Raw genomic sequence first — 18522 nt, forward strand, 5'->3', positions numbered from 1 at the left:
GGCCTGCAGTATTCAGTACAGTAGCATGCTGTACAGGTTTGTACCCTAGGAGCAATAGGCTATGTCATATAGCCTTGGTGTGTGGTAGGCTACATTCTGTAGGTTTGTGTAAGTACATTCTATGATGTTTCAACAAGGTTGAAATCACCTAAGGATACATGTCTCAAAACATATCCTTGTTAAGTGATGTAGGAATATATATGTATTACAAATATATATAATATATAATAAATGTATAAAAATTTAACATATATAAATATTATGTATACATATTTATTGAGGGAGGGTGATTGAACATGGAACATTCCTTGATTTTCAGCCATGGAAAATCTCAATATTAATTCAAAAGCTATTCCTTGGACTGGTATTAGGGGAAGTGAGTGAGCACATCCATCAGACACAAAATTTCAGGTGGAAACAAATCTAAGTAATCAAGATAAACACCATTTTAATACAACATTTAAAAATGAAAATTAATGCCTCACATCCAGGCTAAACCAAATATCAAATTGTAGGTAAAGACAAGCAATGACCCTGCCCTTGCAAATCCCTGAGAGTCTTACACAGTGCAACAAATTATGGCAAATTCCACTCAGTCTATAAAATTCTTACTCAAGAAAATGAAAATCTCTAACCTGCTAACTGTCCTCAACTGTTTGTACGCAACACTGCTCATTTCTCTTTTTAGTAACACAAGTCCAGGTGGGGTCCTGAGAAACAAGTTTCAGTTATTTGAAGTTACATAAAAATGATCTCTAAGATTGTCCCAGAGTCATGAGAAATTGTCAAACATGGCAATTCTTTCAGTTGAAAAAGTCATAATCGTGACTTTTCATTGTCGAGTTTTCTTCCTTTAAAAGTAAAATCATGTAAAATTCTTGTTTTGGTATAAATAAAATATTTAAACTTAAAATAATGCTGTGAGTTTCAATATAACTGATTTTTTTTTCCAGCTGCATTAACCGTTGTAAGGTTGAAGAATCAGCCATTGGAAAACAAAACTGCACCAACATGGGGTGCGCAGCCCCCCTTCATCCCCCCAGTGGGCGGCCTCACCCCACTTTCTCCGCGGGCCCCATCACTTGCAGGGCTTCAGGCCCCTTGGTCGGCCCCTTCCCGTGGCAAGCTGTCCCTGCACCCCGACCCCGCACAACTGCAATCTCTAAGAATCACAGCCTGTACGATCTCGAGCCCTCCAGTCCCTTAATACACGGGTTCTTTTGTAAAAGTAAGTCTCGCTAAAGTCTCTATGAGAAATAAAGCCCCCAGCACTGGGAAAAGTTGAGAAATGAAAGGTTCTGTGTTCGCCAAGAAAGAAGTCTCAGGCGAAGCCGCCGCGGAGCTCCCATCTCAGCAATCAAAGGGAGTTTTTTTAACTCACTATTGAAGCTTCACAGTCTTCTAAGATTAGAAGCCACGATGGCATTTTTCCCTCGGGCCGTGGGACCCACTGGGGCCAAAGGCCGCAAAGCCCAGGTCGCCTAGATCCCGCGCGTCAGACCAGGCCATGCAGCCGCGCTCTCGCCGCCCCCGCTGCGCAGCCAAGGGAGCTTCGCGCTCATCGCGCAGCGGCGCGCCCTGGCGGCCGGCTGGTGAATCGCTGAAAGTGGCAAGTCCACACCTCCCTGCTACTGGCAGGAGTGATGCTCTCTCTGCTCCAGCCCTGCCTGCTCACTTGGCTGAGGCAAGCCTTGGCACCATGGCCTGGAAACAGGAAGCCTGGATGCTACTGAGACAGCTGAACAGGATCCCCTGCCATCCATGCCTGAACGACAGAACCCACTTTGAATTTCCTTGGAAAAGAGGGAATATCACCCCAATCCAGAAGACACAAGATGAGACACCTGTTTCCACCATGCGATCTTCATCCTTTTCAACACAGAGGAAAACCGTGCTGCTTAGGATAAGATCCTCCTGCTTCCACTTACTCTCCAGACCTGACCACAATCTGGGTCAACTGGAGCTGACAAAAGAAGAAGATCTCTCTTGTCCTTATTTGGGAATTGCTGTCCAGAATTATTTCCAAGCAATCACCTGCTACCTGAAGAAAAAGGAATGCAATCCTTGTGCCTGGGAGATTGTCAGAGGAGACAGTGAAGTGTGTTTTTCTCCCCATCAGCAATCCTCAAAGAAAAGTCAGCAAATAAACCAGAAATTCTATATTCATGACTCTCCCTCTAACCAATTACATTATTGTTTTCTAAGCCAGAAAGCAATCTCAACTCTGATTTTGCACCAGTGAAAAAAATCTGAAACCACAATCATGAGATTATTTTAAAATTATATTGTACATAATGAATTTATAAAAAGATATTTAGAGAAAAGAGCATGATCTATTTTCCTGATATGATTTATAATTTTATTTATCTACTTAAGTTTTTGAGGGGTATTTGCTGTTAACAAAGTTTGAAATTTAATTTTTGATGGAAAAGTTTCTTCAGGATGGTATTTTAAAAAGACATATGTCACTTAAGTTGATGCTAGCTGCAGAAACAGATAAACATAAAACTATCTATCAGTAATTAGATCATGACACAAATTGCTCTTTTTTCATATAAGGGCCCAATGCAAAAATTCCTGGTGAGATGCTTCTTTGGTTGGCCCTTCTCTAAACAGTGATCTAGGGACCTAAATACCTACTATTTTGTGGCTTTGCCATCTTCAACATAGAACCTCAAATGTGGCCATGGTCCTGAGTCTGTTCTACTTAGTTGTAATGGGGAAATAGTATGGTATATCACATTGGGATGTCAAAACCTTAAAGGGCAAAAATCATTTCCATCTATATTTACTTGGCATGGATTTACTCACACAGGGCACCTAAGTTCAAAGAATTTGGGAAAGGGAGTCTAATTGGGTCATTAGTGGGAAAAGAAGACAAGATGTTTGAATAAGACCACTATTCATTTTTACAATATTTGTATTAATGCTATTTTTAGGGGAAAGATAAACAATGTTCTCGCTGCTCATGCATTTAGAAAAATCTTTCCCTAGGTGTGATCTACAATTTAAACTCAGGGAACGTGCCGTGGATGTCATTCATTAGAGTTCTCGGCATCACTGACTCTTTGAAAGCAGCATTTAACTTGGTTCCAAAGGCATCAGTTAAAGATGAAAAATGGCCAAGGAGATGGGGATAGGGGCTTGGAACACATTGTAAAGCTCAAGTGGCTTCCTGATTACCTGAGGAATAAGGGAAGTTCCTCAGGTACTTGAGGACCACTGAAAGGAACATGAAGAGTGAGTCTTCCATTGTAACCAGGCACTTGTTTCTCATCCTGATATTCTAAATGTTAAAAATACAAACATGACAATGTCCTTACAATCAAATAGTGGTTCTTTTTGTTTTGAATGCTCTACATAATCTTCAATTATAGTTTCCCTTGAAGAATCATGAAGAATTTACAAAGTATCTTGTGATAAATTGTCCCCTCAAGTCATATATCTAGTACATATTGGGATTATTCCTTCTGCTATTATTAATATAATGACTATTCTTTTTCACGAATATTGACTGAGCTGCTGAAATGATAGGGACTGGGCTAAGATGCCTGGGAAACAATATTGGATAAGATGATTCCTCTGACCCTAGGTATCTTATAGACTTCTGGTGTGATATTCTAAGGAGAAATTAGATCAGGTCACTAAAAGCCACATCTATGGAAGCTATGAGAGAGAACATAGCCATATATAAAGAAGAAGGAGAACCTCAGAAGGCAAAAACATTTGACCAAGGACTCAAAATTCAAACTTGTGATTTTTGTTTTGTTTTGGTTTTTACCTGTAGTAGCACTCTAATTACTACATGGCACATTCTGAAAATAAATGAAATAGGCCTCACTATTCCATGGAAAATGAATGGAGATAACAAGAAGCAAATAATCATTCATCATTTGTGTGTGTGTGTGTGTGTGTGTGTGTGTGTGTGTAGAACCTAAAGAAAGCGTGGGATAAGGATAGGTAAATTACACATTAGTTAAGATTCACCCAAAGAAATGGAAGCCCAAAGGCATAGCTTCCTCCACTTCTATGCCCATTTTTGCCAAATTATTCTCCACCTCTGCAAACATATTCCTTTTTCCCAACCCCTCTTCTTTAGTTCTCTCCAGACATCACTCATCATGTCAGCCTATTTTCTCAAAGTAAGTCGGTAAAATTAACCTAGAAGCAAACTCTGATGGATGGCCTGAAAACTAAAAAGCATCAACCAGCTGGCAAGTCAGGTGACTTAGAATCTTTTGTGATCTCAGTCCTCCTTCTCCAATGCTCTGGACTCTCCTCATTTCTCCACTGATAATAGCCACCTTATATAATTTAGTTTTCTTTATTAAAATTATCTTTATTATCTAACTCTATCTTTCGAGGATAGTGCCCTTAGAAATCATCTATTCCCTTCCTTCTTGGTAGACATGACAAGAAAAATAATGATCTTCTGAGTTAATTATCCACCAGAACAGAATTTGATGTAACTAAGCATTTCCATCATACAGACAGAATATTATATTCTCACAAACTTGCCTTTCTTGTGTACAGAGTCTTGTGGTTGGTGTATCTCCCCTAATTCTCTATCAAGTCTGAATTTGTCAAAGCTGTGAACACCCCCTGGGCCAGGAATGACTACTTTTCTTCTAGCCTATGCCTGCTCATTACTTTTTTTTTTTTTTTTTTTTTTTATATGGAACGCTTCACGAATTTGCGTGTCATCCTTGCGCAGGGGCCATGCTAATCTTCTCTGTATCGTTCCAATTTTAGTATATGTGCTGCCGAAGCGAGCACTGCTCATTACTTTTGATCTACAGCCCCCCACCTGCCCATTTTGTTTCTGCTCTATCCCATCCCTAATCTCCATGTTACCTGGGTTGAATGTAGCTAATTTATATGTTGTCATTTTGTTCTCTATTGAAATATTGCTCCCATTCATACATTTTTGCCGTATTTACATGTAATTTTTTTCTTCAGATCGCCACTTACTGCCATGTAAAAAGTGGCAACTTTTGCTTTCTATGAAAAAGGAAATGAGAAAGAAGGATATGTGGTGTCTCAAAAGCTACATAGAATAATTGTACGTGCTTTACTTTATCATATTTACATCCCTTCATTGATATTTTGGAAAAGACAGTTTCCTTTTATTTGATAAGAATCAACTATGATTGAAATGTCTCAAGGTTCTGTGAGATATTTGAACATTAATGCAAATGATTTTTTAAAAAATCAAATTGATGTATTCTCATTGGAGATGATATTTCTCCTGAGGGTGAAAAACTTAGTTCTTGGGGTCATGAAGTAATCATATATTTCAAGGATTATGGCCCTTACAGCTCAATTGTAACAAACACTTATTCCTTTTTTTTTTACTTCCTTTCATCGAGTTTTCTTGTGTATCACATGAGAAGCATTGACATTCAGTTCATGAAAGGTACAAAATGTATGCAAGGTGAGTGCCTCAAACCTATGTCCAATAGATGGCTGTGATTGGTGGACTTTGTCCACATTATTTGCTCAATCTCCAAGTCATAGCTTGAGATATGGACTCCATTAGCACAAGTGTGGGCTGCCTTTGGCTGTCTTGTGGATGCAGAGTATGTTCAATAGTGCTTCCTCAGCGCTTCCAAATCTGTTGTAGAATTTGAGAATGAAGTACAAATATAATACTTTTTAGTATTTAATTCTATTATGCTAAAGGTATTCAACACTTCAATAATTATGTCAAGTGTGGAAAAGAAAAATATGTTGCCTATACCTGGATGAATATCCACCAATTAGTGAAGTTAAAAACAATTTTCTTTACGAAACAAAATTAAATGTTAAGGACACTAAAAATAAATGTTAAAAATAATTTATTTTTAAATAGTTTTAGCAGTTGTGAAATATTTAAAAATATATGTATATTGGTATTATGTGTTTATATAATTTCCAAATGTAACTTGATTAATGAAAATTTGTATAAGTAAATTACACTGAAAGTAACTGGGAAAATTAACTTTTATAGAGTCAAGTTAAAAATCAATGACTTTTAAATTTAACTTTTAGCTTAAAATTTTTATTTAGACATTCTTAACCATCACTGAATAAAAAAGTAAACTTTAAAAATTTTATGTATAAAGCACAGATAGAAATAGAGTACCTAAATATATATACATATGTTAGTTAAGTGATCATGAGGGTATCAATTAGGAAAAGAATTATGTACCAGAGCTCTGGAGGAAGGCAAAACTGGGGAAAAAAATGCTTGAGAACCACAGCTCTAAACCCATGTAGAGAGTGCATAAAGAAAGCAAAAACAGAAGTAGAAAGTAATGTGGGTGCATTCAGAAAATGGAAACTAGGATGTTCCCTATTTAAGGCCTATGCACACAGCAAGGTCTTCAGAGAACCTAGAGACCAAGGCTCAGAGTCACTCACCTCAGACAGCCCAGCAGCATCTGCAACATCTCAATGGCCTCGCCCTTTTCTCTACTGATGGCCCTGGTGGGGCTCAGCTGCACGTCCCTCTGCTCTCTGGGCTGTGATCTGCCTCAGACCCATGGCCTGGGTAACAGCAAGGCCCTGAGACTCCTGGCACAAATGAGGAGAATCTCTCCTCTCTCCTGCCTGAAGGACAGAAATGACTTCAGATTTCCCCAGGAGGAGTTTGATGGCAACCAGTTGCAGAAGGCTCAAGCCGTCTCTGTCCTCCATGAGATGATCCAGCAGATCTTCAACCTCTTCAGCACGAACGACTCATCTGATGCCTGGGATCAGACCCTCCTGGACAAACTCTGCACTGGACTTTACCAGCAGCTGGATGAGCTGGAAGCCTGTCTGCTGCAGGACGTGGGAGTGGAGGAGACTGCCCTGATGAATGAGGACTCCATCCTGGCTGTGAGGAAATACTTCCAAAGAATCACTCTGTACCTGAAAGAGAAGAAGTACAGCCCTTGTGCCTGGGAGGTTGTCAGGGCAGAAATCATGAAATCCATGTCTTCATCAACAAAATTGCAAGAACGATTAAGGAGTAAGGAATGAAGTTGCTGAAACACGGAAATTATTCTCATCGACTAATATGCTATCTCATACTCTCACAAATTCTGCCCTTTCAAAGACTCTCATTTCTGCTATAACGAAACACAAATTGAATTAAAATTTTCAAACGTTTTTAGGAGTATTAAGCAACATCGCTTTCAACTCTATATGCAGTAGTTCATTACTCATAAATATGCTAATGGATTTTTTATGTGTCTATTTCAATATTTATTTACTCAAGTATTAAGATTTAAATTATTTTGTTCATATATTAACTGTATCTTTACATTGTGGTTAATATAAAAAATATATGTTCTTTATATTTATTTAATTTATATTTTGCCTTGTTCATTAAATTTTTACTATAAAAACTTCTTATATTTGCTTATTCTTTAAAAAAGAAACACCAAGCCCAGTTGTACAACCCAATTAAAGAAGATAATGTAACTCATTTATCCATCATTATTATATTCAAGTTATAAGTAAAAATTGCCTTTTTGTGAGCCAGGTTATGTGTTGTCTTCAAGATATAGAGATGCACTTAATAATTACACTTACTTATGTTTTGTGTATTTGATTTTTATAAGGAAAATAACTTAAAAAAGATAATCACAATAATAGCTGTTAAGTTAATTGCTATGATGAGAGGAAGGAAAAACTGTTGAAATTCAGCAGAAGCTGGAGTGAGGCATATCAGGAAATAAAATAAAAATAAGCAGATATCCTCCACAGTTAACTGGTGGACATCTATGTGCCAAAGTCCTACGGACTTTGATACTTGAGTCTGCAATTTACAAGCAGTTCTGTAGACTGAAAGGCTGGAAATATAAGTCATTACGTGGAGTTTAGAAAATAAGAAAAATAGTTAATATTCTTTTTTCTTACATTCACCTTTAAAGGAAGGGGAGAGCCACAAAGGAAACAGTTGGAATGACAGTACATTAGAAAGACAAGACAGAATGTTTATAAGAGTGGATCTGAAAGGTTAAAACTGCTGAAAGAATCAATGCATTCATGCAAAATGTGGATTGAAACTGCGCACTACATCAGGAGAATGGATGGCATTGGCAATCTTGGTGAGAAGTGGTTTGGTAGAATTGTTTAGCTGAAATTGTACTGGAGTAGGTGGTAGGGCAAATTAGAGAAGAGATGTTAGTGACAATATATATGAAAATAATTTCATAGCTTTACCTTCTGAATGCGAGAAGAGAGAAATGGGGTAGGACCTGGAGAAAAATGTAGATTAATTTTTTCTCTTCATAGTGTTCACTTGTTTGGAATATATATTTATTTGTGTCCAGATAGATTTCATGAATTTGATGTATTGAAAATCATATTGCTATGTTTAGTATTTTATTTATTTTAAATAAATAAACCTATTAAATTATTTACAAAGATACTTTATCATTATTTTAATTGATACTATGTTGAATGTCAGTAAGCTGCTCTGTGGCTCAAAACCATCCTTGCAGTGGGAAAATAGATGGAATTAGTGACCTTAGTAAGAATAATGAGCACAAACCACATTGGGGTAGGTGGAAGGCTGAGTAAGAGAGGACGATTTTCATTGTCTGTATTTTATCTAGGCAGTCATTTTACTTCAGACATGCATTTGTTTTTCTTTTGCCTCAATATATCCAAATGCAAAGACAGTTCTACAAAAGTTGGCTGGGGAAAGGCAAAAATAAGATATAATAAAATATTATAAAACCTATAATATTTTATAGATCTTATAAAATAATTATGTTATAAATATATGATGATATAAAATATATTAAGATATTATAAAATAATGATATAGGTTTTTTATATTTCCATTTTCAATTCCCCATTGAGGTGCTAACCTCAACATGAAATAGAAAGTAATTCAGAAGCAGTAAGACAATCCTAGCAAAAAAAAAAGAGAAAAAGTTAAACTAAAAAGAATGTACAAAAATTGAAAGACAATGAAACTTGTAATGAAAAGTAGAGCAATTTTATCTGACATCAATCATATATTGAGCCTCACTGCCCTATACTTTCGCTGGGAGACAGAGAATGATGAACCATGAAGCTCAGTCAGATGCACTGACCAAAATATCTAGAAACAATTAGCGTTACTTAAATATAAACTTCTGATGGGAGAAAAATCATCACTGAATTCCCTGTGGCCAGCCGAGAAACTTGAAGCATAATAAATGTTCAACAGTTTGATGAATTGAGCCCAACATAGAAATCACCATTTGACAAAATAAAATTTCTTTTGCTATTAAAGATAATTTTTTTAAAAAAGAGAATAATTTACCCAACCCCCTGCAAACAAACACACATATTGAGCATAAATTATTGTTTCTGTCATCTGGAGGCTATGGAAATATTTAACACCTTTGTACCTGATCAAAGGTAGGTTGCTAGGTTGTTTCCAGAAGCACTCTGGTGTTTTGGACAGTCGATTGTTTATGGGACAAAAACAATCACCCTTTAATAAAGGTGTACTTAAAGCTTAAAATTTTGATGAGCTAACTCAGTCCATTAACAAGCGAGTAAGTGAGAGTTAAATTGGAAGATGTGTGGCTGGGTGCACATTGAGCCAGAGGGCAAGATTAAAGATGTGCTATCTAACCTGCGAGATGAAGTGATGCTGAGGAAAGATAAAAATGTCGTGGGAATTGAAATTGGGATTGGCACATTTATATGCACCTAAAAACCTAAGATAACCAGGGATTTGCATAAGTACCAGAAGACTCATTAGCAAGAAAAAGCTGACAGAGTAGAAACCTCCTGTTGCCATCCTGTGTAGCACAGCCATGTGGCCACACTTGAAAGTCTTCCTTTGTAAGGGAAAATCTGAGAATATTATTATTAATAACTGTATCCTGATTCATTACTATGAGCCCTGTGATAACGATAAAATATTAAACAAAATATAGGCCTTTCTCCTAAGGAGATTACTTGTCAAACAGGTGTAATAAATCCTGTCTCAAGAAGACAAATCCAGAAGTTGACATGCAAAATAAAAAGGTGAAAACAGAGCCCAGATCAGAGGTAAAATTTTGTTGTTAGCAAGAAGAAGAACACTATTTACATAGGTTTGACTTTAACAAAAATACTTTTTTCATTCGAAAGATCTGAATCTATTTCTTTTGAAAAAATCTGAAGTTTCTTAAGACAAATTAAACTCACACTGAGAAAATAAATGGACTGATTTAAATTGTCATGTCCTCTAATCTATTTAGAAAACACATAAAGTAAAGCTTATCCGGGAACATTCAGAAAATGCAAACTACCATGTTCTGTATTTAAGAGACATGCATGGAAAGGTTTTCAGAGAAACTAGGGTCAATACTCACACAGAGGCACACTGGATCCAGGCCATCAGCATCCCGAAGATCCAACGCCCACCCTCTCTGAGGGCCTTAGTCATCATTAGCTGCACCTTTCTATCGCTGAGCTCTGACCTGCCTCGGAGCCCGGGACCAGTTATCTGGAAGACTTGATGCTTCCATTCTTCCTTTTCCCAAACTTCCAGGAAGAAAGTCAGGTAAATTGTTGAACTCAAGGTGATAATTTTTTTCTTTGCCTCTAAATCATAGCCCTGAGCTGCCTGTTGTCCAATATCTAAAAACTGGTGCTCCGTATATTTTTTGCCAATTTCCTAGTTGTTAATGGTAGTAGGTCATGTTTGTTCTTTCTTAATGTGTCACGACTGAAACCTGTGCTGTGCTAATTCCCTTTTACAATCTATCTTAAATTGATTCTGTATTCCATCAGGATTTTGTTTTCATCCATCATACGAGTTGAAAGTCTACTTTTTATCTGCTTAGATTTCCTGGTTTTCATCCTATGACCATCTTTTTGAAAATTATTTCTACCATTTTAACATCAGATACGTACTTTTCCCTAAGTCCTATTAAAACTATAGTACAATAGTTTTAGGAGTTATATGTTTTAATTATCTGATTACCTAACTTTCCTCTTTGTCAAATTGTTTTAGCTATTATTATAAAAGACATCTTATTTCCTAGTAGAGATAGATATGCCAAGAATTATTCTCTATTGCTTCCTTTTTTCTTGATTAGTTAAGATTTGATCTATATGGAAGGAAATAATTTCATAATAATCAAAAACTGTTAGGGATTAAGAAGTAATCAATTTGCAATGAATATAATAGTCTGGGACAGTTCCTTCATAAGACAGAAAGGTGAAACTGAATCAAAACATTTCTCTTCCCTAATATCTAAAGTAAACAGCAAAATTGGATGAAAACCAGTCAAAAATATACTAATACAATAACATCTATCAATCAAAGACAGTCAGAGAACAGTATATATTTTTGGATTAATTTGTATCAGAATTTCAAAACATGAATCTTAAGTTATTACTCATCAAATGCAATGTAAGATTACATTTAATCTATTTTAGGTCATTAAATATGAAATGTCTGATTTTGAATCAAAAGTTTAGTTTATTATATTGCAAACAAGAAGCTGTACAATTAATCAAAGTATGGGCCTAAACTATCTATACAGTTTTACCATCTTAACAATAGCTTGTTTATGTAAGCAGAGAAGAAGCCTGGAGAGCAAGTGGCAATGAAATCGCAAAAGGCGTTTTCCATATAGTGTCGAGAATTGAATATTTTTCCTTGCAAGAAGTGGTCCAAAGCCTGAAAGAAGTAGTTGGTAGTCAGTTGGTGCAAGATCTGGTGAATACGGTGGATGACAGAGAGTTCCCAAGTCCAGTCTGTGTAGTTTGAGCAGTGTTGTTTGTGTGACATGTGGTCAGGCGTTGTCTTGCAAGAGGATTGGCCTGTCTCTATTGGCCAATCTTGACTGCTTAACCACAAGCATCCTCATAATTTTGTCCAGTTGGTTGCAATAGTCATCTGCTGTAATGGATTAACTAGGTTTCATGAAGCTGTAGTGGATAACACCAGCGTGGGACCACCGAACAGACACCATTCACTTTTTTGGGTGAATATTCGGTTTTGGACTATGTTTCAGCACTTGATCTTTATCAAACCATTGTGCTGAACACTTGTGATTGTCGAAAATAATTCATTTTTCATCACATGTAACAATACAGTGTAGGGATGGTTCGCCTTTATGTGGTGACAGGAAAGAAAGGCAAGTTTCGTGATGATTTCTCTTCTGATGCTCGTTTAATTCATGGGGAACCCAGCCATCCAGCTTCTTTACCTTGCTGATTTGTTTCAAATTTTCCAATATTGTTGAAATAGTAATGTCAAAGCTTGCTGCTAATTCACATGTAGGTTGAGATGGATTCACTTCCTCTACAGCTTTCAGCTCATCATTATCCACCTTGGTCTCAGGTTGCCCACATGGCTCATTTTCAAGATTAAAATAACCAGAATGGAACTTTTGGAACCATGGACCTACTAGGAATTCATTAGCCACATCCTTCCCAAACACTTCGCTGATAGTTTAAGCTGTCTGGGCAGCATTGGTTCCACGACAGAATTCATATTAAAAAATAACACAAATTTTTGACATACACAGTTTCACAAAAATTTCTCTAAAAATATTTTGAATGGTAACTACAAGACAAAAACCATGTGTTTGAAAGACTGAGGATGTGCCTTCACAATGTAAATAAAACGAGAGTGTTAAAGTGAAAATATCGAAGATATCAACCGTCAAACTTAATACTTCAGGAAATCAGACATTTCATACTTAATGACCTATAGATTCTACCAGGACATATCTGTTATCTTGAATAAGCCCCTTAACTTCTCTGAGCCTCAAATTTCTTTAAAACAGGGTAAAAATATTTCTAGAGTTGTGAAAATATAAAACAAACTAAAACATTTAAAAGAGTTTAGCAGAATATCTTCCACGGAATTAGGGCTTAACAAATAGTTACTAATTTTTTATTTATTCATATAGCTCTATCTGAGAATGATGAACTCTCCTACCCTTCCTTCTCTCTGTAATTGACTGGTAAATGCTGAGAGTCTAAAAAGAGAAGTGGGAAATATCCTGGAGAAGTTTCAAAATTAGATGCATTTGACATCAAAGATAAATCTGATTTTTATATTCAATGAGAAATTGATGGCTTGTAAGTAACTGATACAGGAATTAATCTCCTAGACTGAAGTTATATATATTCATATATTTATATATATGAATAATATTTAATGTATAATAGTATGTTATTTTTATGTCTATATGTATTTATGATATGCTTGCTGATTCTGATGCCTGCCACACTGCCCTTCCTCCCTGCCTACTGGACCTTATTCTCTCATTCCCCTATCACAATAGTTTCCTCCCTCCCCAGTGTTGAAATCTCAGTAGGCTCTTTTCATTAGTCCTCATTAACCTGCACTGCTTATTCTTGCAGCTGCTTCCTCTTCCAGTGTGGTTTCTGGCTGTCAATTTTCCCTTGAGAGGACCAAGCCATCAGTTGAAAGCAAAAGTTGAGTGAAAGTTTTAGGTTTTTCAGAAACTCCCTTATGAAAGGCTCTTTTTTCCTCTTCCTGGTATATACTTTTGGAAATGACAGAATGCCCCTATTACAATGAGAAAACAGTAGAGGTAGCAGGATCCGTTTTACTCTGGGGCTATACAATATTTACAGAGTCTATGAGCCACCTCCTGGTCAAGATGAACATAGCTAAACACCAAGTTTCTAGAGAACAGGCTTTTTTTTTTCACGTGTAGTATTTTGTGCTCCTGAAGATTTTACTCCAGGGCTAACATGAGTTCTACCTCAGAAAGAACTAACTCTAATATTTTCTAGATTTTTTGACAATTTTAAATCCAATTTTTTTTTTTTTTTTGCTATTGAGATGTTTGAGTTCCTTGTATATTCTAATAACCCTCTGTAGGGTGAGTAATTTCCAGATATTTTCTCTCATTCTATAGTTTGTATTTTCACTCTGTTGATTGTTTCCTTTGTTGTGTAGAAACTTTTTAGTTTCATAGAATCCCATTTATTCATTTTTGCTTTTGTTGCCTCTACTTTTGAGGTCTTACTAATAAAATCTTTTCCCAGACCAATGTCCTGAAGAGTTTCCCCTATTTTTTTTCTGGTAGTTTTACTGTTTTGGGTCTTAATGTTACATCTTTCATCCATTTTGAGTTGACTTTTTTGTAGGGTGAGAGGTGGGGATCTAGTTCCATTCTTCTGAAGAGGTATATCCAGTTTTCCCAGCACAATTTATTGAAGAAACTGTCATTTTCCCAATGAGTGTTCCTAGCACCTTTGTCAAAATCAGTTGGCTGTAGACATGTGGATTAATTTCTGGGTTCCCTTTTCTGTTCCATTGGTCTATGTGTCTGTTTTTATACCAATAATGTGCTGTTCTAGTTACTACAGCTTTGTAGTATATTTTGAAGTGTGGTAGTGTGATCTCTTCAGCTATATTCTTTATGCTCAGGATTGCTTCTGTTTTTCATGACCTTTTGTGGTTCCATACAAATGTTAGATTGTTTTGTCTATTTCTGTGAAGAATGTCATTGGCATTTAGGTAGGAATTGCAGTCAATCTGTAGACTGCTTTGAGTAGTATTGTCATTTTAACAATATTAATTCTTATGAGCCTTCAGTATGGGATATAGTTCTATTTGTATATTCTGCAATTTCTATCATCAGGATTTTGTAGCTTTTCTTGTAGAGATATTTCACCTCTCTGGTTAAATTTATTCATAGGTATTTTACTGTACTTTTTATAGCTATTGTAAATAGGATTGTCTTCTTCATTTTTATTTTTTAGCTAGTTTGTTGTCTGCATATAGAAGCACTACTAATTTTTTGTATGTTAATTCTGTATTCTGCAACTTTCCTAAATTTGTTATCAGTTCTAAGAGGCTGTTGCCAGAATCTTAAGGTTTTTCTGTATATAAGATCATGTCGTCTACAAACAGGGACAATTTCTTTTCCAATTTGATTGCCCTGTGCCCCCATCCTGGGCCTGAGAAACAGCTACATGGACTCACTGCCTCTGACAGATTCGTCCTCAGGACACCTAGGAAACTGTGTGCCCATGTCCCAGACCTAACTTAATATTTTTTTTTTTTTTTTTTTGAGCATCATCCTGACAAAGATGTCAGAAAAAAGTTTTGTTTTTTTTTATTTTTTTATTTTTTTATTTCTGCATATTATGGGGGTACAGATTTTAAGGTTTCAATAATATTTTTAAAGACTTTATAACAGTGGATGGTCCATAATAAGCATGCAATAAAATTCAGTGTTATTATTTCATATAATGATTATTATTAATAACTAGATTAAGAGCAGAATCTGTGGAGACCATCTAATAGTCTCTCTGTTTTCATTCTAGGAAGTAATCTTTCCATTGTCTGAGTGGAAACATTAACTTGGTATAGTGCTCATGCAAGGCTAATATCTATTATCCTGCCAGAGAGGGTTGGTGCTCTAGCAACTGGGGTCTGGTTGTCTGTCTCTTGGGAGGTGGTTGGCGTGACTCCTTTTTCTCCTCAAACTGATCACATGTAGATATACAGTTAGAAAGAAGAAATAAATTCCAAAGATGGATAGTACAGTAGGGTGACTATAGTTAACAACAATGTATTACACATTTCAAAATAGCTAGAAGACAGGATTTGAAATGTTTCCAAAACAAAGAAATGATAAATTCTTACTGTGATGGATAAGCTAAATACCCTGACTTGATCATCACATGGTCTATACCTGTATCAAAATACCACGTGTACCCCCAAACTTGTAAAAATATTATGTGTCAATAATAAAACTAAAAAAAATAAAATTTTTAATTTATACTATAAAAATACATAGAAATTTCCAAAATGTGGATTTAATGAAAAAAAGTCAGGTGCCTGGTCTGGCCAAGCTGAGGGCAGTCCATTGACCCAGAAGTTGCTCTCATTTGAGCCTCTGGCATAAGCAACCATTTCCTGGCCTTTGTGCACCTCAACACTGGCCTACATTCTTCCCTCTGCCACATCCCCTAGTCTACAATTTGGCTGCACTGAATTTTGCTAACATACATTTGTCCATTTGTCAGGGGAAAGTCAGTTCTCTTCTTTCATTTTCATGACATTTGCACTTACTATTTTTGTTTTTTCCTCTTTGCCCACAAACAGCTGTCGAGTTTTGCTTTCTAGGGAAGTCGAAATGAGAAACCAAAAATCTAAAACCTTGGACATCATAGAGAAATATGATGTGGTCCCTCTGCCTTTCCTTTCCTTTGCTTTCATTGTATTATTTCATCATGACTTAGAATGTAATGCAGGAACAGCAAGACAAACCTTGCCCAGTAAGCCACTACTTGTAAAGAAGGCTTGTAAAGCCACTACTTGTAATAATTTCAAATGAAAAATCGCAAACAAGTAAAGGAAGGAAGGCCATTTTTGCCTGACAGGATAGCCTGGCCTCACAGCCCTGCCTTGTCAGAGCGAGTCAGAGGAACAATGAACCCTAAGGGAATCCTGCTGACTGGATGGACAACTGAAATCTACTAGTTTCTGTAGTATGTTTTTATTGAGATATTGAGATCCATCATTACTGACTCCCCTGTAACCAGGTCAGAAAGATCAAACATATCAAGTGTTCAATAGTTTTAAGTATAGAACAAGAAAAGTGAGAGTTGAACAATAAGAGCTATACTTGGGAAAATAAAAGTGATTCACTTGCTAAAGTTAAACTCACTGCAATTGAATAATTCCTCCACCTACTTAGGCTAAACAAACTTTTGTTAGCAGCATCTGAGGGCTGTTGACACAATTGATACCTGGGGACATGGCTAAGGACAGGAGAGGGTCACCACTGAGAACTAGAGTCCTTCACACAGTCACTCCAGGGGCATGGGCCAGGGTCTTGAAGAATTAATTATTTTGGCTCAAAGAAACAGACCCCTCCCCAGTAGAGGAGTTCTAAAGTTGTAAGGCTGCCTCAGGGAAGGAGTCTGGAAGAGTCTGGGTTGAGGACATTATCATTCTAGAGGAGTTCTAAAGTTGTAAGGCTGCCTCAGGGAAGGAGTCTGCAAGAGTCTGGGTTGAGGACATTATCATTCTAGAGGAGTTCTAAAGTTGTAAGGCTGCCTCAGGGAAGGAGTCTGGAAGAGTCTGGGTTGAGGACATTATCATTCTAGAGGAAAGGGGGTTAGGGTAACTACTTCAGGAATGAGGTGGTGCTTGTAAAATAAATTAACTTGGGATTAGAATCTCCATACCTACATGCACCTGAAAAGTTCCAGAATTCTTGCTAGGGGTGCTAACACAGCCTGAAGAAGACTCTAGACCTACAGTAAGAAAATGATAGGAAGAAAGGCCTATGTCTACGTTAGTCCTGACTTTGTGGCCCCAGTGAAGCCTGGCCACATGGACCTGCATGATGTGTTCTAGAAAAAGGATAAATAGCAGAGATTCTCATTCACTGATGATATTTAGCCTCTGCTGTGAATGAAACAGTGAAAAAACCTAAATTCTTGTTTTACAGAGTTTATTGCCAAGAGGGTCTGGTAAATTCTCAAACAAATACAGAAACCCAGACAGTTGAGGGAGCCTGATTTCCTATGTTAAACATGCAGGGTAAAATGCAGCCTAGGATCAGGGCTAAAATTTTTCTTGTACCAAAGGAAAGAACTATATTTTTAAATAAAAATGTATGTGGGTATTTGTATTCCTGCATACATTTCAGCCTTTAGGACAAAGATGTTTCTGATTTAATTGATAAATATCCATTTGGATTGTCATATCTCAAGTTTACACTATAATATAAATTGTATAGCAAACATCAAGAGCTTAGATTATTGACATGTTCTTGGGTTAAATATAGAATATGAAAATGAAAACAAAAAGTGGATGTAAAAGTACAGAGACATGTTCGGAAAATGAAAACTATATGTTCCCTATTTATAAGCCATGCACAGAAAGGATGTCTTCAGAGAACCTAGAGTCCAAGGCTCACCCAGACCCCAGTTCAGCCAGGTCAGCAGCAGCCTCACTTCCCAATGGCCCTCCTGCTCCCCCTACTGACGGCCCTGGTGATGTGCAGCTGTGGCCCTCTTGGGTCTCTGGGCTGTGACCTGCCTAAGAACCATGGCTTGCTTAGCAGGAAGACCTTGGTGGTATTGAAACAAATGAGAACATCCACTTCCTTGTGTCTGGAGGACAGAAACGACTTCGGATTCCCCCGGGAGATGGTGAACGGCAGCCAGTTGCAGAAGGCCCAGGCCGTGTCTGTCCTCCACGAGATGCTGCAGCAGATCTTCAACCTCTTCCACACACAGCGCTCCTCTGCTGCCTGGAACACCACCTTCCTGGTCAAGCTGCGCACTGGACTCCACCAGCAGCTGGAACACCTGGAGACCTGCTTGGAGCAGGCGATGGCGGACGAAGACTCTGCCAGTGTGATTGATAACGCTACACTGGCGTTGTGGAGGTACTTCTGGAGAATTCGTCTCTACCTGCGAGAGAAGAACTACAGTGACTGCGCCTGGGAAATTGTCAGAGTGGAAGTTGTGAGCTCCTTCTCTTCTTCAGCAAACTTGCAGGAAAAGTTAAGAAGCAAGGATGGAGACCTGGGGTCACCTTGA

At 37.2% G+C, this 18522-nt stretch overlaps 2 protein-coding genes and 1 non-coding gene across 3 annotated transcripts; 2 read left to right on the forward strand and 1 right to left on the reverse strand.

Moving 5' to 3' along the window:
- Positions 1–4669: 4669 nt before the first annotated feature.
- LOC142874637 (U6 spliceosomal RNA) lies at positions 4670–4776 on the reverse strand. Its single transcript, XR_012922296.1, has one exon. It is a non-coding gene; the product is annotated as a U6 spliceosomal RNA (small nuclear RNA).
- A 1659-nt stretch (positions 4777–6435) lies between these two features.
- Positions 6436–7005, forward strand: LOC105874212 (interferon alpha-10-like). The gene has a single exon (XM_012769809.3). It carries the CDS (start codon positions 6436–6438, stop codon positions 7003–7005), a length of 570 nt encoding a protein of 189 aa, XP_012625263.3.
- A 10932-nt stretch (positions 7006–17937) lies between these two features.
- On the forward strand, positions 17938–18522 carry LOC105874213 (interferon omega-1-like). The gene has a single exon (XM_012769810.3). The coding sequence runs from the start codon at positions 17938–17940 to the stop codon at positions 18520–18522; it is 585 nt and encodes a 194-aa protein (XP_012625264.3).

Source organism: Microcebus murinus, chromosome 12, assembly GCF_040939455.1.
Source record: "Microcebus murinus isolate Inina chromosome 12, M.murinus_Inina_mat1.0, whole genome shotgun sequence".
Classification (NCBI taxonomy): domain Eukaryota; kingdom Metazoa; phylum Chordata; class Mammalia; order Primates; family Cheirogaleidae; genus Microcebus; species Microcebus murinus.

Excerpts from the sequence above, each read along its gene's own strand:
- LOC105874212 (XM_012769809.3), top strand. The coding sequence starts at position 6,436 with ATGGCCTCGCCCTTTTCTCTACTGATGGCCCTGGTGGGGCTCAGCTGC.
- LOC105874213 (XM_012769810.3), top strand. The coding sequence starts at position 17,938 with ATGGCCCTCCTGCTCCCCCTACTGACGGCCCTGGTGATGTGCAGCTGT.